This window comes from Pteropus medius, unplaced genomic scaffold, assembly GCF_902729225.1.
Source record: "Pteropus medius unplaced genomic scaffold, Ma_sr-lr_union100, whole genome shotgun sequence".
NCBI classification, from domain to species: Eukaryota; Metazoa; Chordata; class Mammalia; order Chiroptera; family Pteropodidae; genus Pteropus; species Pteropus medius.
In genome coordinates, this window is record NW_024355206.1 from 4,520,047 (window position 1) to 4,545,056 (window position 25,010).

A 25,010-nucleotide genomic window follows, 5' to 3' on the forward strand; every position below is an offset into this window, starting at 1 on the left:
AGGAGAATACCATGACCTAGGAAGTGTTGACAATGGAAAGGAACCAGGACCACCAGTCCCTAAGCAACCCCATCAATCAGAGGCTGGGCAGAGGAGCAACCACCAGGGAGACTGGAAGGAACCATCCGGAAGGTAAGAGAAAAACCAGGAGAGAGTGGTGGCAAGATGCTGGGAGGGGAACTGTTTCGAGGAGGAAGGCATGGCCATTGTGAGGAACATGGCTGAGGTAGAGCAGGACAAGGACAGAGCCTGGCACTGTGCAGGTCACAGGCTGCAGTTTCAGTGGACAGGAGAAGCAAAGAGTTGAGTAGAGCTGAGCAGGATGAGTTTGGGTGGAGCGGGGAAACAGAAACAGTACTGTACAGTGTGGGAAGTGAGCGAATGGTGAGCCAAGAAAACCGATGCAGACAGTGGTTTTGGACATGTATCTCAAGATGTTTTCAGGTGAAGGGGAGCGAAGAAGTGGAATGGAAGCAGGAGAGAGACACTGGATGACAGAAGCTAAAGCTGTACTGTCCCATATGGCAGCCACTAGCCACACGTGGTTATTTAAATGTCAATTAAATTAAAAATTCAGGTCCCCTGCCACATTTCCAGTGCCCACTAGTCACATGTAGCTGGTGGCAGCTGTACTGGGCTATGCGGATACAGAACATTTCCATGAGGGAATGGACAAAGTCTCACTGGACAACAGTGGACTGAAGCGTGTTGTAACTGATTGGAAAAATCCTGGAGAGAGAGGAAAGCGAAGGACAAGAAATGTTTCCTGATGAAGTGAGAGCAGATGGGATGGATGGTCCCCCGGGAGGGGTTGGGACAAGGAGGGATGGGCCATCCAGCAAAACACGTGGGAAGGAAAATGAAGGGCAGCAGGAGGGGCTGTAGGCTGTTGGGGAGGTGGTGCTGTCCTTGGACTAGGCTTTTCTTTTGTCAGTGAGAAGGGAGGCGAGGTGGGGAGAAGGTCTGAAGAAGGAAGGTTTGAAAACGCTGCCTCCGGGAGCAGGAACACAAACTCACTGGGGAAACCGCACACAAGTGCAAAATACTGCACAGAAGAGAAGCGTGGGATCATAGTGAATGTCAGAATGAGGAAAAGCATTTTTTGGGGGAGGGTGGTAAACTTAAGAGTTTTTTCCTTAAATCCTGGTTACACTTGCACGGCAGAGCCCTGACAAGGCTACAGGACCACAACACAGTTTCCTACTGGCTGCCCTTTCCCGCTTCTCCCTCCTCCATCCTACTCAACGCAGGGAAAAGATGACACCAGTTCTATTTGCAGTGAAAATGGCTCCCCCACCCACCTCTGTCTGAACTGCTTATCCAGCCCTAGCTCCATCTCAATTTACAACCATGGCTTGTACATTCTCATAAATTATAGAAGAAATGAATATGTTGAAAATGGCAGAAGCAGGTAGGAGTTACAAACCAGCCCTTACCTATTAGACGTAACAGACATATATGGATGATGTTAAAATTACATGAAAGACGTGTTCCATGTTTAAACAAAATCCCCAAGCGATTCCTCCCTGCTTCCCCACGGACAAAAATTATTTTCTGACATTTTCTTGAAGCTTCTGTGAATAAACACTTTCATTTCCACAGAACCATTTGCTCTCACCACAGTTGGAGTTTCAATATTTGTTTTTGATCACGCAAGTGTGTTGGGTTGGTTTTCTGCTGGCTGGGGGGAGGGGGAACAGAGAGTTAAAATTCCCAGATCCCTTTATCTTCCATCTTGAGACCAGCATTTGCCAACTCCTTCTTCCCGTACATTTTTTAAAAATATGAAATCTGAGAGCCGCGAAGGTTCCCACTGCTAAAGAGCAGCCTTTCACAGTCTACCAAGTGGTCACTGGAAATGTTACAGAAAGTCTGCTTCCCAGCCAGGGAGCGTCTGGTAAAACCTCCCACAGTTTCTTTCTGTCCAGGTGAAATCTGGATGGGTACCAGTGTTTTAAGCAAATCACTTGGCTCTGCTCTGTCTCCCTGTCTTGCTCACGCTGGTCCAAAGCCCTCATACTTCCCTTCCTCAGAATTCCTCTTGGCCTCCCTCTGGTTTCTCCAAGCACTTTGGGGACCTCACAGATAAAGTTCTCGGGGTAAAATGACTTCAGAAACTTATCTGGAGTAAGGCGCAATAAAGAGACCGATTCATGGGAGCTGGGCCAGGCCAACAGGACAAGGTCGCCCCGTGCACTCCCTAACCATCCCCATAGAGGAAAGCAAAACCTCTAGACACACAGAGCAGAAGTCTTCGGCTGGGGAAGGCCTGGAGGTAGGACGCTAAACCCAACAGCAGGGGACACGGGGATTCAGGAGCTCTGGTTCACTTGTGTCCACACGCCCTCCCCCACGCCCTCCTCCCCCCTGCTGCGCCCTCCGATCAGGCCGTGGCTTCCCTCTTCCCTCCCTCCACACACACAGTGTCCCTCTAGGAACGCTCGGCAGTTGCACGACCTGGGGAAAGTACCGAACCACTTCGGGCCTCAGTTTCCTCATCTGTGAAATGGGCATAATAACCGTTCCCTGAATACCCACGGCACATCGCGAAGTGCGCTCCGCTCGCGAGCAAACGTAAGGAGTTAACTGTGGTGGTAGCACAGTGGCTCCGTGACTCACAGCGCCTACTGCTCAGAGACGCCGGGAGAAGTCGACCCTGCCTCTCACGTTACTTTATATACTCAGAAGCATTAGTCACTTCGACAGAGTATTTCAACTTCTCTCCTGAGCATCTACTCGGCTGTTCAAAGACTGAAGCCTCACCTAGGCTCCTTACGGACTGCCGCCATCCCCTGCCATCTCGAAGTCCACTCCCCGCGCTGGGGGCTTGTTATTATTTCCTTTCCGGGAAAACTTGGATTTCCATTTTGTTTGTAATAAACCCAATCGTTGAGGACAAACTGCTTCCTTCGCTCAGACACAGGCCCTGTAGGTGACCGCGCCCGGGGCCAAGGGAACGCGGCACCGCCGAGACACCGCCACCGAGGCCGGGCAGGCGCCTGAACCCGCGCGGTGCCCGCGCCCGGGCAGCTCGGAGGGAAGGTCCGCGGGCGCGGGGCACAGGGCGCGGAATCGGCGGCGCGCTCGCTCCAGGTTCCGGGCGCGGGGCCCCTGAGCCGGGACGCGGGTGGCGGCCCCGCAGCCCTCGGGCGCTGCGGGCTCACTCACCCCATCTCCGGCGCTCTCCGCGGCCGCTCCGACGGAGCCTCTCGCGCTCGCTGTCCGCCCGCTCGGCAGCTACTCCCCGCGCGGCACATGCGGCGGCCCGTGCGCGCCCGGTTCAGCCCCGGCGCCGCTCCATTCCGCGAGCTGTGCTGCCGCTGCCGCCGCCGCCAGGCGCGGGCGGGCAGGCGGGCGGGGGCTGGGCCGCCGGGGGCTGGGCCGCCGCGCTCGGGCGGTGCCCGCCCCGCCCCGCTCCCCCGCCCGGCCCCTTACGTAACCTCGTGGCCCCCGGGCCGCGGCACCCAGCCCAGGGGCGGGGGGCCGTGGCCGCGTGGTGGCCGCTGGCCTCTCCCGCAGCTCCCTTCCCTTGGCGGTCCCGCGTCAGCGCGCCCCTGCCGCGCGCCCACCTGGGGGCTCCGCGCAATGCCGCGAAGAAGCATCGCGCCTGCTGGGCTGAATCTCACTCGCAGCTGGGTTTGCAGGTGAGGGGCTGAGGCCCCAGGAGGGATAGTGGTTTGCCCAGGGTCACACATTCAGATCAGAGCTCAGGTCTTCAGAATCTAAGAGAGGCAGGGCCATACCCCTCCTTGAACCCCACCTTCATCTTGCTGTCCACTGCCAGGCTGGCTGGCCTAGGGGACCCGCCGACATGAAATTTCCAGAAGCCCATGTGGCAGGGAGGATCCTAACCCGCAGCAGGTGTTGCGGGCATCTCCCCGGGGAAAGAGGGGATGGAGGCTCCCAATTGGAGGGCAATCGCTTTTAAGGAGGCTTGATCAAGCTTGTCTTATTCTTAGAGCCAGGGAAATTGAGATGGTAAAAGTGAAACTTGGAGACGAAGTCTCTTAATCTCTTTCCCCATCACGGATCCTGATTCCCTGCTAAAGGCTGGCACTGGGACTAACCTAACCTTCCTGCCGGCTTTGGGCCTTCCACAGGACCACTTGCTGAGAACACTGCCCTCCTGAGCCTGGCATCTCAGGACAGTAAAAAGTCAAGGAACAAGTATATGGTGCAGAGCCACCTCTACCCGACAGGTATCTCTCCTGGGACCATGACTTTACCTGCAAACCCCAAAGTCTGGGGGTGGGGGTACCACCAATTGGTCAGTAATTTTCACAATCACAAATCTGATCCTGTTACCCTTCTCAACATCCTTCGGTGGCTTCCTTCCTGCTGTCCTTGGGAGGAAGACCCAAGATAGTGAACATGCGTGCAAGGCCCTGCCCCACTGCGCCTCCGCTGCCCTCCCAGCCTCTCCTCCTCGCAGTCCCTGCACTCTCTCTAGCCACTGGCCAGCTTCCTTTCAGCCCCAGGACCTCTGCACATGCTGTTCTCAAAGTCTGGGAAGATTTTTTCCTCCTGTCTCTGACACCCAACCCCCTTGACCTTGTCAATTCCTATTCATTCAGATCACAAACTTTCACTCCTCTGTGGAACCTTTACTTAATGCCCAGACAAGACCGTGAATTCTTGCGCTTTTTCTTCACTGCACTTATTGTTCGTTATATTTGTGCCATTATCAGCTTAATATGTCTGCCAGGCACGTCTGCAAACTCTGGGAAGCCATAGCTTTTTGCTCATCATTGTGTAATCTCCAGTGCCTAGAACTGTGCCTGTAAGTCCTCCATAAATACTTGTTGAATGAATGAAGTAGACAATAGGCCAGGCCGCAGACACACAAAATTGACTAGGGTCTGTGAGCTCAAGTTTAGAGCCAGGACTGGATAAGCACTTGGTACCAGAGGAAACTTATCAATCACAAGTGGAACTTCAAAGACCATGGCTGGGGCAGGTGCGGGGAGGCGGGTGTTCTTGAAGCATCAAAGGGAGAGGTCATCAGAAGGTGAATAAATGGCAGAAGCCAGCTCAGCGGGAGTAGGGTACCAGAAGACAGATTCACAGTGCAATAGGGCCAAATTCTGTCCAAACCCTGAGTGGGAGTTTCCCCTGCTCCACTGATGGAAAGGGCACACCCGCGTTACCTTGGGAAGATGCGGTGAGGACAAACGGGTGAGGCTGGTGAGTCACTGGGCTGCTTCACACAGTCCATGGAAAGCAGGGCGATGCTGAAGGTGAGGTTAAATGCTGGCACTCTCTGGTAAAGGCTCTCGCTATGGGGTGAGGGGAGGAAAAGGGCTGATCAGACAAGATTTGGAAATGGGTGTCCCCTGTGCCCTGTGGGGAGTGAACTCTACTGCTCTCCTGGCCCAGGGGCTTTCCTAGACACCCAGAGTCTTTGTCTAAGTGTCCGGGGTAGTCCTTACCAGCATGTCATCAATGTGGAGTCATGCCCACAGAGGGGCCACTTAACTCTCTTATCAGTGCCTCCCCTCCATCAAAGCCAACAGTCACCCTTTTTCTGTGGAAAATCTCCCAGTTGTCAAAGGAGATGATGGTGAAGTGTCTTCCTTCAAGAGGCCCGAAGTGAAGGGGAGAGAGATATCGTGCTAGCTGGAGGTTGAGGCAAGGCCAAGGAGGGTCTTTTTAGGCCAAGACTTGAGTGTCTTTTTAGAGAAGGCACTGAGGGGGACAAGACTGAAGATGTGGTAAAGAAGGGGCGGTCTTGGGGAAAGTGGAGAAGTGAGCTTTGGAGAGGGGAGAAAGGTCTAGCAGGGAATGTAAGCCAGGTCGAGGGAACTTGCCTGGGGGGCTACTTTTTCTAAAGGAAGCAAGGACACCTACTGAACACACATGAGAGCGCGCAAGTGGGGTGGAAGCCAAATTTGAAACCGCAGCCTTGGGAAAATAAACATCGGTGTTTGCACAGATCCAGAGTTGGGGACGAGCAGGCCAGAGATGCCCCCAGAGTCTGGGTGGCCAGACCTTGACCAGCACCAGCCCAGAGACTTGAGATTCCTGCCGTTCTGTATGGGCGGCAGAGGCTCCCAGAATGTGACCACCAGGCATGGCCAGTGGGTCTGGAGAACATTCTGCACTCTCACCGGGGCAGATCAGATAACTGTGGGAGGCTCGCCAGAGAGCAGTCTGAGCCTGAGAAACGAAGGAGACAGAGAGCAGCTCCACATGTGCCCTTCCTCTGTGTTGCCAACTGATTTTCCCAAGCGCCCCGGGCAGGAAGGCACTGTGCGCCCTCTGTGCCGACAAGGGTGACTCCACATCTCTGCTCCTTGTCTCTCAAAAGCTGGCTCCTGGAGAAATGGCTGATTTCAGTCTGGGGCAGGGAAAATACAAGTGGAGCCTAGAGCAGCGTGTAGTACCAGAAAGCAAGGCAGTGCTCAAAAAAACGACAGCGTGAGGGCACATCAAAGGGACGCTGAAGGCAATGGAAAGGGCTCCCCAAGGCCAAAGCTGGAAAATGTGAGCCACAGAATAAGTAACACTGTACAGGATTATAATGCAAAATATGAAATAAATATACAGGACTCCATACTGACATAAATTAATACATACACACATAAGTGGACAAGAGAAATCTTTCCTGCAGAAGTATTTCAAATATGTGTAGACAGCCCCCACTCCCTTGAGAGTAGGCTGGTCTTAGTGTCTTAGTGATTTTCTTCCAAAGAATAGAGTATGGAACGGGAAAAATCATAACATTACAGTGGAGAAACCTGGAAGACACTACCTTGACCAAGTGGTCACCAGAGATAAGCCATGTTGATATCACGTACCCTCTGATAGCAAGTGATGAGATGTGTACTTCACCTGTGTGATATTTTGTCCCTAAACCCATAACCCCAATCTAATTGTGAGAAACACACTAGACAAAAATCCACATTGAGGAACATTCTGCAAAATGCCTGACCAGCACTTCTCCAAACTGTCAAGGTCATATAAAACAAGGAAAGACGGAGAAACTATCACAGACCAGAAGATACTAAGGAGATGTGAAGACAAAATGCATATAAGATCCTGGATTAGATCCTGGAAGAGAAAGAGGAAAAGCTGGTGAAGTGTACATAAAGTCTTATGTCACATGTTGTGTGGCGATGTAAGATGTAAATAGTGGGGGAAACCGTGGGGTGAGGGGGGAGTATATGCGAAATCTGTATTATTCTTGCAACTTTTCTGTAAATCTAAAGTTTGTCTAAAATAAAAAGTTTATTAAAAAAGAAAGTAGACCCTCCAAACCACAGCTATATAATAATAACTGCTAACTTTTTTTTGGGGGGAAAAAAAAGTAGTCCTGGGAGTCTCCTGTCTACCAATCCTCCAACAATCCAGTCACTGGCCATGTCAGAAAGGTGAGCATGCGGAATCCTGAACAGGTAACTCATCAGGGGACACCTGGGACTTGAAAATGTTTGCCTGACTCCAAAGCCAGCCATTGAAATCCATACTTTTCAATTTTCTTTTAACTGCAACCCACAGTGAGAAATACATTTTACACCGCAACCCAGTTTAGACTTCAACTTTACCTACAGTTACAGCTACATAAAATGGAAACAGAAGTTATATATAAGTGAAGGTTATACAAAACAATTCTTACCCTCTTGTCTGCAAAGCATTCTGACATTTTTCATTCTATTTTTAAAAGCAGTGCTGCTCACAACCCACTAAGTTGATTTCAAAACCTGTAATCTGTATATTTTTTTCTTTCAACAGCAAAACGAGGCTCACCGTGTACATGTGTGATGTAATTGTTAGTGTGTTCAGATTTCTGACACTGCTGATCCAGGGACTTTGAACATCTTTTTCTTCTGACCATAAGAGTTCAGTTCTTTCAACTGCATATGAAACAAATGTCTTATTAAAGCCATTAAGTGAATAACTGTCAGATATTATATAGCTATTAGATTATATTTGTGACTACTATACAGTAACACAGTAAATTTTTATTTATTTTTAACAATTAGTGATCACCTACTATGTATCTGGTACTATACTGGGCATTAGGGATAGTGCTTAGAAAAAAAACCCAAAAACCCACAGTTCTTCCATCATGGAGCTTTGAGATTGGGTAGAAGCTATTAATCAAATAATCATACAAATCTATAAACTATGATCTGTGTCAACAAAAGGGTCTAATTTCGGCTGAGAGGGGTGCTCAGGAGTGGCCTCTTGGAAGAGGCACCCAAGAAGAGGCATGAAGCACAAAGAGGTGTTTGCCAGGGATGACAAGGAGGGGAGAGGTCCCAGGTAGAGAAGGCTGTGCGACCGTCTTTGAGGTGGCAGAGAACAGGCTGGTTTTGAGGATCTGAAAGGCTAGTGTGGTTAGAATGCGGTGAGTTTAGCAAGCCACGGGATGGGGTGGGAATGGTATGTGGGGCCCTGGAGCTGGGTTCAGGATCTGGGATTTATCCAAATGCTCTGCATGAAAGGCTGGGGAATGCCACAATCTGGCTCACATTTTTTGAAGATCACTGTGGCTCTTGGAAGGAAAAGACAGAAGAAGGAGACAAGGATAAAAGTATATGCAGATCAGTTAAGAGGCTCTAGCAGGAGCCTAGACAAAAGATAAGGGCAGAGATGAAGGGAAGTGGATTACAGATTAGAGATACACACTGGAGGCAGACTCAGCAGGACCTGGTGGTAAACTGGATGTGTATCATGATATAAAAGTAGAAACACTGGACTCAGGCCTAGGCTATGTCCCTGCTCTGCCACTATCTCTATGACACCTGGCAAGCTTTTAACCCCTCTGAGCCTCAGTTCTCTCTTCTGTAAAGTGTGGGTCCCTTGTGGGACTGTTAGGAAGATTGAGTGAGAGAATACATGTGAAGTGCTTAGCTCCATCCCTGGTACTGTACATTCCCAATACTGTAAGTATTATAATTACTGGCTAAAATGGTGAAAACGGGGTGAAATTTCCATTCTTTATTGTAACTGAATTAACACTGTTCTAATGGCATTTATAGTCAACATTTTAAACTTTAGTAGTGTTGGCCTGAGTATTCTGAAACTGTATGGGAACAGTTTACGCGTTTTCTGCTCAGTAATACTTTGCTGACCTGTGCCCAAAGCACTCCGCAGCTTCAGAGCACCTAAGGGTAGAATATGAGGCATCTCTTTAAGATGACACTGGATCAATAAGGGACCCCCAGCCCCAGCCCCTTCTGTTTTCAATCTAGCCAAGGACCAGCTCTCAGAAAGGCAAGCTATAAATGGGAAACAGTGGCTACCATCCGGGGCTTTCCAAGTCTGTCCCAGATACCTCCGGGGATTCTGACAGTCTTCAACCATTCATTTAACCTTAACTGAGCACCTCTTCTGAGCCAGTCTATGTCCTCAAACAGCCTAATCAGCAAAATATAACGTAACTGGGGTATGAAGAAAATTCCATGAGATACTGACGCTGCCTGGAGAAGGCTTCAAAAAGCGGGATCTTAAAGGACTTATGGGAGAGAGGTCCAGTTCTTGCAGACAGACCAGCACTTGCTAAGGCACAGAACATGAAAGGGCTTGACTAAAATAGGAGGTGATGGGGAATGTCCACGGGGATGGCTCGGCAACCATAGTGGTGGGAAGTGGCCAGGCATGAGGGGTGAGTTGGAACCACATTGTGAAAGACCTTGAGAGCACATTAAAGAGTTCAGACTTGATTCTGAGGGCCACAGGGAGCGAGCGGAAGTTCTGAAGTAGGAAGCTGGCATGATCAGATCTGCATCTTCCATGGTGCAGCAGCAGTGGGGGGAATGGTCTAGAGAGGCAAAGACTAGGGGCAGGAGAAGTCAGTTAGGAGGGTCTAAGCAAGACAGGTTTCAGCCAAGGCCAGGAAGGAGAGGCGGTGTCGATCGGCCTCCAGGAAGGGATGGGAGCCTGAAGTAGGATGGAGGAGCCAGGGAGCTCCTGCGTTACAGGGTCCTGGGAAGCTTCAGCTGCTGGGCGGAAGGGTTAATCATCAAACAATCCAATAACCTTGAGGTGGGGCTGGACCTCCCTGCTGCCTCTCAGCAGAACTATGAGGCGAAACTGGAAATGAGCTTGTGGGCAGCCCAGCCAGCTGCAACTGCCCTGGGGACATGTAGGTTATGCTGCTCTGCTGCCCTGAGCTAGCACATGGGTCATCACCATCCTGATCCTTTGGGATGTGTCAACTAGTGAGTCTCCTCCATTAGACAGTGATCTTAGGGGGCAGGGTCCCTCCCTGGGTTTTCCTCACCCTGTTTGTGCTCCATCCTCAGACAAGCTCTCTTCTTGGCTCTAGGCTCACATTCCTATTTGGCAAGAAATGAGCAAATTCCCAAAAGTTCAAACCAAAGCCCTAGAACTGAGTTGCACTGTGTCTGACTGTCCTGCCTTAAAGCAGGGGTCTGTCCCTGAGCCAAGCGTTGTAGCCAGGGTGATGAAACGCCCTGACTGGACTAGTCTGGGTCATATGTGGCCCTGGAGTGAGGGGTGGAGGTGGCTTCTCACTGAGGGCCATGGTCTGGGAGTAGGACTGGAGCAGAACCCAGAGGAAAATGAAGGGCTGGGAAAATCAAAGTAAGTAGATATGGGGTGGTACCCCAAATGACAGATGCCCACTGTAAGCATGTAGTTAGGTTTGTTTCCCAGTGCCTGGTCCAGAGGAGATGAATGAGTTTTTGGAGGAAAGATGGTTAAGGACCTAGCAGAGTCATTCCAAGTTAAGCTCTTCCTGGACAACCTGAAAAGGCCAGTTTCTACTTGGAGAGCTGGAGAGTAGGCATGATTCTGAGAATCTGAGTGGAAACACATGCTTTGACTCAGACATTCTCCACCTTGGCTGAAGATTAAAATCACCTAGGGAGCCTTGACAAAATGCCAGGGCCCCACCTCCAAAGAGAACAATTTAACTGGTCTGGCTGGTGCCCAGGAATCAGTAAGCCTTTGAATGCCCCAGGTAATTCCAACGTACAGCCACGGTTGAGAAACACTGCTCTAAGCCTCATGGTTCCCAAAGAGAAGTGGATTTGCACCCCAGAGCCCCAGAGTTTGGGAACTGGTAGGACCAAAAAGGAACACACCCTGGCTCACTGGCTGGACTTTCTTAAGACTTAGGGCTCTGGTGGAGAACTAAGAAACCGACGTCCTTGTGGGGCAAAGGAGGTACAGTATCTCTTCTGAGCACAGGGCAGAAGGAAATAATTCTAAGGCCTGCTAACTCTCTCTGAGAGGGACTGGGGTTATATGGATTCGCTGCCTCTGATTGGCAACAGCAGCAGAACAGATAGGCACCTGTCTATCTGTTCTGGAGTACCTGGGATGGGGCAGCCTCACAGAGGTGAGGTGAGATTCCAGAGCCATGTCTGAGGCAGACTCAACAAGACTGAGGATGAGTTAAGAAGATGGTGGAGTCATGTGTGGCACTGAGGTTTCCAGCTGGAGACGTTGAGCAGATGCTCATGCCTGTTAAGGATATACGGCATCCTGGAGGAAGAGGAGCAGCAAACCACACAGGAGAGATGAGGAGTGCAATTTTGGAATGCTGAGAAGCAGGAATCTGAGGAACAAACAAGAGGAGATGCCCAGTAATTAGATACGGCAAGTATGCAGCTTGCAAGGGAGCAAGAAAGTATCTGGACCCAGGAAGAGCATGTTGAAGGAGCAGAAGTAGGACTGAGGAAGGCACAGACGAACTCATCAGGGGAGTGAAGGAAGCCCGTGAGGATGAAAGAGTGGTCATTAGCACCCAGCGAGTCATGCTGTTCTAGATGTGGCTGGATTTAGCCAAATCAAATACCTTCTTTTTTTAAAAAGGAAATAACTCTTTACCAGAAAACTAAGAACAAAACAAAAACAAACAAACAAAATCACACAAAATAGAATCAAGTGGGTTTTCAACTCATTTTAATGTAGCAAATATTTACTGAACGCCTACTAAGTGCCAGACTAGGCCCAGATGGCTGGGCTTGTATGGTGAGCTTATCAGGCACACAGCCCTACTCCCACTCCTTCCCTAGCCCCATCTGGGAGGCCACGGTGACTCTGCTTCCTAGCATCTCTGCCTCCAATAAAGCTTGGCTCATCCACCAGTTGTTCTAAGTGAGGTCCCCCAACAAATCTGGGGTCCTCGTGTCAGGTAACACCTTTCCTGAAAGCTACCTGTCTCACATCAACTGCCTGCTGGGTTTTGGCTGTCTGTTCCACAAAGCCCTTGCCTAGGCTGCTCCAAGGCAACCTCCAGCTCCTTCCCAGCTCCCGCACAGAGCAGATCTGGCAGTTGGCCAACCTTTTTTGGCCATTTCTAACCATCTCCAACAGCTCGCTCCTCGGGGGTCTCTAGGAGTTTTCTTCTGTAATTTGTTATAATACCAGAAGAGTTAGCAGAAGATCACTTTGAATCAAGACAATAACTGTCTACTCGCTCAAAGCAAGAGGCCTCGCCATTATCGCCCGCCCCAGGGAGACTTCCCCTCACCATTTTGAGATTCCTCATCCCTCATTTCCCCCTGGCAGGCACTTCCACACACAGGCCGGCTGGCAGTGTGAGGGCTGCCTCTTCCGCTGAGTCGTCCCTTTAGAAATCTGCTTTCTATTACACATGATCTATTGTTGTCTTCACACATGCCCTCTCTTTCATTGGTGTAATTCTTCAGTCTATCAATTCTTACCTCCTTCAAAAACGGCATAAAAGCTGTCTAGGTGTTTGGTTTACTTCACTCGCGCATCCCTCTAAGTTCATGTGCTTCTTTATGTTTGCTGGTTTATCACTTTGTAAATGTCTTTCCTCTGTTGGTTTTTGGGTACATTATCTCCTGAACAAGTTGGGTTTTTTCCCCTAATTGTGGAAAAATACACATAACACAAAATTTACCACTTTAATCATTTTTAAGTGTACAGTTCAGTGGAATTAAGCACATTCACACTGTTGTGCAACCATCTCCACCATCCAGAACTTTTTTGTTATCCCAAATCCGAACAAGTTACGCAATGCCCAGAAAGTACGGACATGTTTAATTTACTTTTTATTGCTTATTCTGCACATAGTATGTGCTCTATAAATACTCTTGGCTAATTAGAGCAGATAAGAGGTTTAACGTGAAAGGTAGCAAAAGGGCACCATCAGCCCACCAAACTGCCTCTTCTAAAATTACTTATTACAACAAGACAGGCAAGGCTGACCCCCCAATAAGGAGAAAACATATATCCACTTATTCTAGCTGGGGCCCAGCATCTGGCTATGACCTGGCCTTGGCTGGAGGGGCTAAGAGTCCAGAGCCCTGAAGACTAGGATGGGGAGGACGGGGCCCTTGTCCCTTCTGAGAAAACATGAGACTCTCACAGAGCCCATGTCAGGCCAAAAATAACAAACTGACAAGAAATCGAAGCACTTGGAGGAGTGAACAGAGCCTATTCATACTGAGACGCCGAGAATGACCAGGGCAGAGCTTCCCCAAACCTGCCTCATCACATAGATGCAGGGCATTTATTACACAGGCTGAGACGGTCCTTCTGGGGTGGGCCAGGGAGCCTGCATGTGCAGTGAGTACCTAGAGTGAGACTTATGAAAGGCAACATTGGGAAAGAAGGAACTAGAGCGTTCCATCGGCAAGGTGGGGCCAACCCAGCCACCTGGGGCTGTGCAGATAAAGGCTCCCGACCAGACTGACTTCATTCTCCCAGGAGCCAGTCAGATCACTGGGCTGCCTTCCCGAACGTAAGACTCCTCTGGGCTTGCTGTCTCTGCACACGTGGCCCTTCCCCCGCCCCACGCCCCTTACACAGGGCTATATACAGGCTCTTACTTCTGCTTTTACTGCTGAAGGCCTTGGATGATCCCAGGTTCTGGCAGCCCTGCCCCCTGGCTTGGCTCCCCACAGTTGATGGATGACAATGAGATGTAGGCCCAATTTAGAACAAAAGAACCAGGTACTCATTGGCCAGGTATTAATTAAGGAATATCTATAGATAGTTGGTGACATCATATTCCATCTTTAGATCCAGCTGGGTCTTTGTATGGAAAGAAGCTGGGAAGCTTCTGTCTACCAACTCTGCAGTATGTGTTTACAAAAGCAGACACTGGACACCCAGTCCTTCACGGGAGCTGAAATTTCACCTGGGGGCCCTTCTGATACAAACCGGCTGAATGGAGGCTGGGAGGCTTGCTTTTCTTCCTTCCTTTTTTTTTCTGTTTTTTTTTTTTTCTTCCACATCCAGGTTGCTCCAGTGAGCCCCATGTTTTCATACAGCACAATCGTTGACACGACTATCTCTTCCCAACAGCCACCTAGGGTACGATGGATCAGAGTAGGCTATAGCAAAACAGGCTAGACATGTAGTGCCTTCCTTGTAATAAAGCCAGTAAGGCTTTGCTTTAATTAAAATACAATTTCTGAAACAGCTGCTTACTTATCTTCACTCCAGAAAGTTTACATAAAGCGGTGTTTACACGGGATGTCAACAGGTGTTATGTAGCAGGGAAAGTTCCCATACTCCACAGATTTGAGAAATACTGGGCTAAGCAAAGTGAAATGGGTTGCTTTACTATTTTTTTAAGGAACCTCTCTCTAATATGCCCACGCACACTTGGGAAACTCTAAGAAGTGAATATGATGTACCATATTTTCTAAATTAAATGAATTTACTAGCAATGAAAACTTAAGTAGTTTTCCACAGGACACATTTTAGGAAACGCTGAAATAAAGAATACTATTACCCAGAGCCAACTGCACCCATAAGAAACAAGCAGTTGCTACTTTGCTTGCTCTCAGGTGAATATCACCTCCCTCTGAGGCACTGTTCTCTGGATATTTTGAATAAATTCGACATATATATATATATTTTTTAATTTAAATTTATTTTTATCACTAAAACATTCAACAGGTATAAAAAGGTTTGCAATGAAAAGCTCCCCTGCCTTCCTCTCTTCTCCAGCACAAAGCTCCCTTTCCAGAGGCAGCCAGTTTCTTACACATCCTTCCGGAGATTAAAACTTCCTTTCCTCCTTTTTTACCCAAATGCTGGTATTATTCTATATACACAGTTTTGCAGTTGGCCTTTTTTCACTTACCTTATCTTGGGGTTCATTCTATAACAGAACAAAGAGAGCTCTCTTCTTCTTAGGGCTGCATAGTATTCCATTATTTCAGACTGCTTCAGACACTGGTAGGGGCTTTGGGGTTACAGAAATGGATAAAATACAGTCTTTTTCCCAGCTAGCTCAGAGTCTAAAAAGTACTTTCTTTTGATAAGGGGCTGAGCTAGGCATCGCTGGCAAAAGTCACAGCAAACTGCTGCTCTCTTCAACATTTCCTTCTACAAAATAATTGATCATATCGCTTGTTTCCTATCTTACTTCTTCCCTGATTAGAAAAGAAAAGGATTCTCACTGGGGGGAAGTTCAGATTGTGTAGAGAAGCAGAAATTATGTCCACGGTTGTTTGTAAGCATTTTTGATAGCTGCTTAAAACTGCATTGCACTGATACACCACAACTTATTAAATTATCTCCCCATTCGCTTCTGCATTTTAGGAACCGAAGCCACCACAGATTTTATTATTTTAAGGAGACAAGGAAACATCTAAGTGCATATGCTAAATGAGACATGTAAGACAGCTGGAACCAGATATGTATACTTGAATATTATTTCTATCAAATTGAAACTGTATTATTGAATAATCTTAGGGAGCGTGCAGGGATAGAAAGTGAACAGTCGCTAACAGCTGAGACTTCAGGCATTGCAACAATTTGCTGGGTAGTAAAAATAAAAACCCTGCAAATTCAAATAGAATAGTACCTCTGTGTCCTTGGTAGCTACAGAAGATGCCTGCCAAACACATGTGACAAGTGTTTGTTGAATTGAGCTGAAAAGGCAGCAGGATGAAAAGGGACCTGGGATCTCTGATGAGGATGGAAGAGGATTCCTGTGCAGATCATTCTGATGCCTAAACCCAGTCAGGGCTGTACGTCATAACTGAGGGACAAAGGCTCCAGTGTAGAGGTGGAAGCCACAGCAACAGATACAATTCATACGAAGAGCATGGAGAACAGAACGAGAGTAGGTAAAGGGTAGAGCCCTGGACACACTAACCTTGGTGAGAGGAGTGTCACAACAGCCAAGGGCTTTGAGCAAGGCCTCTGTGACCTCAGACCAGAAACTCCCTTCCTGGGGCAGTGGGAGGACAGGGCTGTCAGGAGGGGTTGGAGACCTTTAGGGATGTCCAGGTCAGCAGGGGATTTGAGAGGGCTCAAGAGAAGGGGAGATCTGTTTGAGTACTGAGAAGATGTTCCTATTATCAGGGACCTTACAAGAGCCAGGGCTGTGACAAATGGACAGGACTCTTCGTTCCTTAACAATATAATTTTCCATGAAAATAGACTAAATAATGCACCACGCACTACCATCAAAGCTAAATTGGACTCCACTGACTCATAAGTCTTTTTATGTCCCCAGTTTCGATCCTTGCTTCCCATACAATTTGGTAAATGACAGCACTGTTGTTCTTTCTACTGAATAGTCTATTTCAGGAATGGCAGTGGACAGTCTATAGTTGTGTGTGCTATTATTACCTGTGGCATAGTGAAATCCATTACGGCATTCATTTCAAATGTAAAAGGAAAATGGAAAACAGAAAACAGAGTAGTGTGATAGCTTGCTAGGTAAATCCTTTGAGATGAATTTTGCTTTTAATGAACTCAGCTGTATGTGTGTGGTGGAGCAGGGATCAAACAAATGGCCACTTCATAAATTTTGCCATGTAGTGTTTGTATGGATCCTTATGGATTAGAAACAGCATGTGACGAAGCTGATATGTGGGGTATAACATCTCCAGCTTCTGTTTGACCAAAGATGACTAAAGATAAACAAGTATTATCCCTGGCAAAACTCAATTCAGTTTGGCCAATATTTATTAACACCAACTATGCTCCAGGGATGCAGAAGTAGAAAGCCACAGTCCATGGCCCGTAGGAGCACCCAGATACCCAGAGACCAGGAAAGGGACACCATGGATCACTGAGGGGAAAGAAGTAGTCCATCCAAAGGGAAGCTGTATCTCTCATTATAAATTAGTAAACTGGCACCTGGTTTACTGAGAAACCAGTAAGCTCGCCTACTTAAATAAGCCAATCCTTAGTAATGAGCGACTCTGACTTCTGGGAGTTTTCGCTGCAGGCATGGGCTTTGGGTCATGCCACGAGCCTCCTCATTTGGGGAGGGCAGAAGAAGCTCATGTGCTCTTTCCTGCTGTCCCAAACTTCTACGGGACACTAGGGCATGGTTCCTGTTTCTAACATTGGTGACTCCTGTCCTTCCTCTCTCAAGAATTCTGATCCAGGTGAGGGAGAAGGTGGGTGGAGGTGGAGAGAGACAGACAGATGGACACATACGCCGAGACAGACAGACAGAAGCTGGTAGGGAGGCAGAGCCACTAAGGGTATCAGTTTTCTACTTTGAAGCCCTTTTCAAATGAACTTTAGTAATTGTGGCACTGAGAGACCCTGGCCTGGATGGTTAGCCAGCCTTACCCCTGACATTTCTCTTGAGATGAAACAACTCTAACTATGGAGAATTTGTTTTAAAATTCAAATAGATTTTAAAGGATTCTTGGAAGCAAGAACCCATGCTCTTGCTGTTAATCTCTGACTCTGCTGAAGTCAGTCCAGTTCTGGGCCAGCACCTCCAAACCCTCCCTCTACTGTGGAAGAAGAGAACTCACATGGGGGGGTGGGGGAACTGGTATTTCTGCCACAGTCATCAGATCCTGCCCTTAACATTTTCTAGGCCAAAATCTTTTCTTCTGTGCTCTGTGGCCAGTTACCCTGGGGTTTCACCAAAGTGACTGCCATACAGTCAAGCAGATTCACAGCTGCTTTTCTTGCTTTCCTTTCATTCTCCTTCTTTTCCTCCCTTCCTTCCTTCCTTTACCCCTTTCTCGTGTAATACACATACTATAAAATGTACCCAGTGTAAATGTACAATTCATGATTTTTAGCAAATTTATGGAGTTGTGCAACCACTACAATAGTCCAGTTTTAGACTATTTCCACTGCTCCCAAAACACTCTTCAGGCTAATTTGTAGCCAATCTCTCTCCCAAATCCCAGGCAATCACTGATCTATATTCTTTCTCCATTAGAACTTCTCTTTTGAACAAAATTTGGTCTGTAACCATCCAGGAATTTTTGCATTTCTACCTGAAGGTGGGGTGGCCCTCTGGGTAAGAATACAAATTGCGAACTTCAATTTTTACAATAGAATGTAATTTTATGCTGTGTGTCTGTAGTAGGCCACAGCCAGTCCTATCCATGAAAGCACTCAGTGAACATAAATGGAAAATTCTTAGTTCCTGCAGTATAGGTACAGGGGAGGGGAGATTGCTCCAGGTTCTGCACACAAAACAGAAATCTCAAGGCCTAGGAGGTGTATAGCAGGCCCAGGCGATGTAGCCTTCTCCTGAGTAGCAGAATGATGGCTTTATATGGAGGTGCAAGTTGTTTTCTGGGTGCTAACCAATAAAGCCACAATTCGATATGCTTTGGGCCTGGTGGATATCTCAATTTGAGTAGGATCTCAAGACATACCAGATTTTGGGTACATCCCCAGGAGATACAAAAGAGGCATCAGGGAGCCTTCCAGTCTCTTCACATCATTTGCATGCCTTTTACTGCCTTCCTCCTGCTTCAGGAATAAACCAAATAAATGTAACTATGAACTGAGTCTTGGCGGTCACTTGAACCCTGACAAAATCCAAGTTCTGATCTGAGCAGTGTCTAATGTGAAAGCAAGAAGAACAAAGTTGGAGGCATCACACTGCCTATCAAACTAAACTGCAAGGCTATAGCAATCAAAACGGCCTGGTACTGGCATAAACACAGACACAGTTCAATGGAACAGAACAGAGAGCCCAGAAGTGAACCAGCGCCTATATGGTCATTTAATCTATGAAAAAGGAGGCGAGAATATGCAATGGGGTAAAGACAGTCTATTCAATCAATGGTATTGGGAAAACTGGACAGATAATGCAAAAAAATGAAATGGGGCCACCTTCTTACACCATATACAAAGATAAACTCAAAATGGATTAAAGACTTAAATGGAAGACCCAAAATCATAAAACCCCTAGAAGGAACCATAGGCAGTGGACCCTCCGACACTGCTCTCAGGAACGTTTTTTTCTGATGTCACCTCAGGCAAGGCAAACAAAAGAAAAAAATAAACAAATGTGACTACATCAAACTAAAAAGTTTTTGCGCAGCAAACAAAACCATTAGCAAAACAAAAAGACAACCTACTGAATGGAAGAAGATATTTGCCAATGATACATCTGGTAGCGCTGATAACCAAAATTTATAAAGAACTCATACAACTCAACACCAAAACAAGCAATCCAATTTAAAAAGGGGCAGAGGACTTGAATAGGCATTCCTCCAATGAGGACATAAGGTAACAAATCCTATAAGAGTCTTAAGATCAAGATTTTCTCCAGAATTCCATGTGAAGAGAAATATTAAATAAATGACTAAACTTTGTGTTTAGTTTGTGAAAAAGAGCAAATTAAAGTAAAATGCTAAAAAAAGTAATTTTTGCTATGGAGAAATAATGTGCTTTCAGCTCATTTCTACCAATTGGGGGTTTAGTCATAGAGAGGTTGTCAAACACCTTTCTTAGAAGCTCTCAAGATGTGTCATTGGAGGGAACATATGGAAGCCACCACTGGGTACAAAGGGGGTGCCTGTGACAACTTGAAAACACTGTTTGCCAATGTTCCCAGTCCTTCTGGAGGATTCATCTTCATCTGACTCACTTTCTTAAATGTTTACCTTTATATTTGCCAACTGTTTGAACTAGTATTTCAACTGTTCTGATCATCTGCTGGGAGAAAACTTCTAGATTATGTCACAATTTTTGGAATCTCAAATCATACAGTTTTGGAGTTGGAGAACTTAAACAATCAGCAAGTCTGACACCTTCATTCACACATTCACAAATGCTTCTTCACTGCCTCGGGTGTGGCAGCCCCAGAGCCAGGTACTGAAGATGCAGAGACATTATGCGACATCCCTGGACTCCTGGCGCTTACACTCCTGCAGGGAAGATGGACGTGAAAACTGTTGGATTCAATAAAGTGGTATGTGTGCCACGATAAAGGGGTGTCCAAGGAACACAGATGCTATGCATAGGAGGGAAGCTGATTCTTTCTATATGGTTGAGTGTTTACTGAGTGGAAGAGGAAGTAAGTGGGAAAAGATTAGTCAAATATGAAATTGGAGAGAAGGCAGGGGACAGATCAATAAACATTTCCTGAGCACCAACTATGCATCCAGTTGTCAGACGCTTGCTAATTGCCCAAGATGTGAAAGACACAGCCTTACCCTCAAGAAGTTTATACTTTAGGTGGATTTAAACAAATTACAATACAATGTGATAAATATGTTAAAGATACATATGTAAAAGACATAAATGGAAAAATAATCAGTTCTACTTGGAGGTTGGGACAAAAAGTGTTGGGGGTGTATTATGGAAGGCCACCTGAAGATGACATAATAGGCTAAGATTTACCAAGTGAACCAGAGTGGAGAGGACACTGCAAACAGAAGGAACATCATGTATACAGAACATCAAGTTTTCCAGGAACTTGAAACAGTCTGTTATCACTGTGCATTTAGTTAGGGCAAGTAGCAACAGATGAGGCTGAACAGATAGGAAAGAACTAAATCTTCATAGGCTGTAATTCTATACTGAGGAGCTTAGAGTGTATCCCAGAAGCAATTAAGAACCACGGAAAGGTGCCTAGATTGAAGGACAGATGTAATCAGGTTTGTGTTTTAGGAAGAACCTACTCCGAGCTGGCTGGTAGATACACACGAGCTGGTTAAATTATTCCCAATTCTTTTCTGTATGTTCCATAATAATTGAAGAAGAACATTCTACCAGCAGGGTAGAGAAGGTTCTGGAGGGGAGCAAAGCTGGCTACAGAAACCAGTCAGAGGCTGTCACCAGAGTCTGTGTGAGAGGGGATGAGTCAGAACTAAGCGTGGACATACAGGTCAGAAGCTGAATTCCAGAGGGACTTGGGGAGGGACTCAGTGTGTGGAATGAGAGAGGGTGGAGTCCAGGATGACTATGAGGTTTCTGGTGTGGGTAACTAGGAGGAAGCATTCTCTAAAAATAGAGACAAGAGGCAGATGAACAGGTTCAGAAAGAAAGATGAACTCACATTTAGACATGTGCTGGAGCTGCCTGTTGGACATTCAAATAAAAATTTCTAGTAGGCAGGAATATTTATGAGTGGAGAGCTCAGATATGATGGAAAGCTGGAGGTATCTATTGTTGAGTCATTAGCACAGAGCTGGAAGCTGAAGCCATAAAAGAGACTGAGTCTGCATAGGCAATATAAAGAGAGTACAGACATGGTGACACCAACATTTAGGGACAAGCAGGGGAACGAGGAGTCAGCCAAGGAGACAGAGATAGAGATACAGAAGAAACAGTGATTCAAGGCAGAGGAGAATCATGAAAAACTTAGAAAAAAAGGAAGAAAGTTTAAGGGGAAAAATGTAAGAGTGTTGAATGCTGTACAGATATTAAATAAACGGAAGATTTTAGACAGTCATTGAATTTGGCCCTAGGTCAACTGTGTCCTAGTGAACTTTGCCAGAGTGGCTTCAGTGGCACGTCTGGGGGCAGAAGCCTGACTGCAGTGAACAGGAAGTGGGGGAGGGGGAAACACTATAATACTACAGGTGCAGTGCTCTGTGTAAGAGACTCCTGAGGAAAGGAGATCCACGATATTTAGAGGAGGACACAGGACTGAGGGCAGGGTATCGCTTTTATTTTGAGACTGGAGAAACCTGAGCAAGCTTACGTGGTGGGGGTGGGAGGATGGGAGAAGCCAGTAAAGAGGGAGAGTTGAAAACAGAGAAAATAACTGCAGAAGACGAAGAGTGAGTGCACTGACCCAAGGCTCACAGCAGCAAGACTGGAAGACGAAAGGTGAAAAGGGGCAAAAAGAGGTCAAACTGTAGGTATAGGAGGGGGAGATCAAGGGAATTGATACTGAAGCCTCAATTTTATCTGTGAAATAAGAAACTAGGTGAAAAATCTAAGGCCCAGAAAGGTGATGATTTTCATTAACTCCTGGTTTGCAAATTGGCCTGCATACAGTGAGGGCAAGGAGAGATGGAAGAAAGAGGCGGAACACTCCAGGTTGGCAGCTGGAGATTTTTAACAAGCAAGGACTTACATATGAGGCTTGTCTTGGGCAACCACAAGATGAGTGGATGTCTGCACCGCCTGCCAGAATCTTAGAAGTTTATACAGAAGCCTTAACTGGGTTCAGTCACATATTCAGTCCAGTTGGTCTTAACAACATCTTACTCTCTCAAGGATGTGTCCTTGAAAATGGCTCTGGCTGTGGGGATTTGGGGCAGAACTTACATTCCAACGTTAAGAGCCTCAGATTGCTAGGGTCCAGCTCGAGAGTCAACCAACAGTCACATCCTCTCAATAATCTTCTCCAGCAGTAACCCACAGGGAGTAAGTCAAGTGTCTTGACTCCTTGCCTGGTGCTCTTCCTACTGCCTATGTTACACTCACTTATGTTGAAGATACCTGTATTAATCGAACCTCCCTTTAAATGGGGCTTTTTGTACCTTCCTTTTGACACATTACTCAGCAAGGCTGGCTTCACACAAGACAGAACAGGCTACCTGTCACCAAGGACAATAAGCTTGCCAAGACCCTGAACTGAAACCCAGAGGATTTACCCTCTTAAAATGGGAAGACAGCAGAAAGTTCAATGTGAGATAATGATCCTTACTTATTTATGCCACTTGTTTTTGAGTGCTTAGAAAATGCTTTTAACACTCAAACTGTGATTATCACTTCAATGAGAAAGATTTCTGGAAAATCACCTGGAGGACAGAAGATGGTAGTAGTGGGGAAGGAGTGGCTGAGAGTAAATCCTGGCCAAGTCTCTTGGCCTCTCTGCACATTTTCAAGGTCCATTCTCAGTGTAATGCACAAATCTGATGAAGAAATGGATAGGACCAAGACACTGAAGTAGATTACTGGAGCTAGCCAATGGAGCACACGAAGCAGTTACAAAAAGTGAAGAAGGACATTAAGATTAGAGCCATCGTTCAGCCTCGGATGGGCCCTGCCTAGAAACAGGCAGATATTGTTCAGTTTGAGTCCAAATCAATTAAAAAACATATTTAAAAAAAAAAATAAAGAAAAAAGAAAACATAGTTTGTGCCATTATTTATGTAACAGACATTAGGAAAAAGGAGAAAAGATACCTTAATATCACAATCCTAGATTCTAGAACTGGAAAAGACTTTGGTTCTAAACCCGATAAGCCCATTCACAGCTTTTTCTTCCCCAAGATGGCTCATCTTTCTTCTTTCTGTGTTTTCTTCACTGATATCAACTGGCTTTTACGGTAAATAGTAATAATTGGGCAGCAAAGAAACTTGTAACTAGCGTTGGCTTGCTTCCTGCACTCTCCTGAAAACAGTCCCTTACACGATGGACTCCTTACATGAGAGGGTGACACTGAAGTGGAACACTGGATTAAACTCTTGTAATCTCTGATCAAAACGATTCTATGCAATTAAAGCCATAGGAGTATAGATGTGAACCTAAACCGATGCTTCATATAACTTGAAATGTTTCCTTAGAGACTACACATTTACATAATATAGAATAATTCTAATTATCATTAGCATTCACATAGCCTCTTTCCTGACTTGAGCCTCACACACTTTATATATGTAATAATTAATTCTTACAATAATGTTATGAAACTGAGAAGTAGCAAGAATTATTATAACCATTTTGCGAAGATAAAATCAGGGCAGGGAAATATAATGAGATTCGCCCAGATCAGAAAAAGTACGTGGAAGGCTATCATATTTCAATTCTTATTTAGGACTTTATTGAGTTCCATCCATATGCTTGGCTCTGTTAGGACGGTGAGTGTGTTTGTGGAATGGGGTGGGGTGGGGAGCTGGGGGTGGAAAGGGGGAGGTGCTTTGAATAACACAATACAAAGGCAGAAAAACAATTTTGGAGTCTGTGATTATAACTCAAGCTATAGGCACAGAAGTTCAGTTTTGCAATTGGACACAGTCTAGGAACTACAAACTAAGCTACATCTATCTGCCTTGTCCCAGAAATGAGAGCTTTTCCTCTACTCACTTAAGAGGGAAATGGATGTTAAAGATAAAGAAAGTATTCAATTTTTACCTTCTGATAGGAGGGGAAGTATGAGGGACTCTGCCTTCTTAGGACCTGGGCTGAGATGAAACTATACACTCATACATTCCCTGATGATAGTGTCCAAAGCAGCAGCTCGTTATGCTCTGTTCCCTTGTCCTGCTTAATTATTCTTAAAAGCATTCTTTTTTCCCTGTATTTTGACCTTATTTTAATTAATGTTCTTTCATGCAGAACTAATGACAGCAAATATTTACTGAGTCCTTACAATAAATGTCTAACCATTATGCTGTACACCTGAAACTAAACTAAAAAAACGAAACATAGCATTCTTCAGTCACTTTTTATTTTTTTATCAATCTCCCCGACTGGAATGTCAGTTCCACGAGGGCAGGGCTTTTATTCATATTCATAGATATTTTTAGGGCCAATAACAGTGCCTGCTATCTAAGAGATATTCAAAAAATATTTGTTAAATAAATGAAGAATGCCTGACGGTTATAGTTCCAGTTCTGAGTTAGAGAACTTATGCCTTTTAGCTAGGGATGAGCCATATGACTTGGATTCTGCCTCTAAGATGCACATTCAAGAGATTTTTTTAAAGAGATACAACATGAGGAGACAGGTACCTTGTGGAGTTCACTTCCTGGTGTGGAGGCCGCGGGGGCAGACTTCATGCCTTCCAAGGGTCCGTGTCAACAACAAAGTGGAAGAGTCTGGGCTGTCCGGCAGCTACAGAGTTGTTTAATGTGGCTAAAGATTTGTGGAGTAGGAAATAAAAAGGAGAAAACTGACGAAAAAACAAGGCGTCTTGAATATCA

The 25,010-nt window shown here is 46.3% G+C and overlaps 2 protein-coding genes across 5 annotated transcripts in view; both read right to left on the bottom strand.

Moving 5' to 3' along the window:
• Nucleotides 1-7,853, bottom strand: part of HOMER2 (homer scaffold protein 2) — a 106,220-nt gene extending 98,367 nt beyond the window's left edge. The window contains exons 1-2 of one of the 3 annotated variants that reach the window (XR_005651899.1): nucleotides 7,747-7,853; nucleotides 5,148-5,276 (exon numbers count right to left, since the gene is read on the bottom strand). Coding sequence is in view for 1 of the 3 variants with exons in the window: in XM_039858490.1 (XP_039714424.1) it covers nucleotides 3,169-3,257 (89 nt within the window). In the remaining 2 variants the exon portion in view is untranslated. Of the gene's footprint in view, nucleotides 1-3,168; nucleotides 3,350-5,147; nucleotides 5,277-7,746 lie in introns of those variants that run through there. The other 2 variants (XR_005651898.1, XM_039858490.1) reach the window with 2 other exon arrangements.
• A 4,007-nt stretch (nucleotides 7,854-11,860) lies between these two features.
• The window catches only part of CUNH15orf40 (chromosome unknown C15orf40 homolog), a 37,180-nt gene continuing 24,030 nt past the window's right edge, over nucleotides 11,861-25,010 (bottom strand). For both annotated transcript variants that reach the window (XR_005651901.1, XR_005651900.1), the window contains 2 exons: nucleotides 24,819-24,942; nucleotides 11,861-12,808 (listed from right to left, as the gene is read on the bottom strand). The gene's annotated coding sequence lies outside the window, so the exon portion shown is untranslated. The remainder of the gene's footprint in view (nucleotides 12,809-24,818; nucleotides 24,943-25,010) is intronic.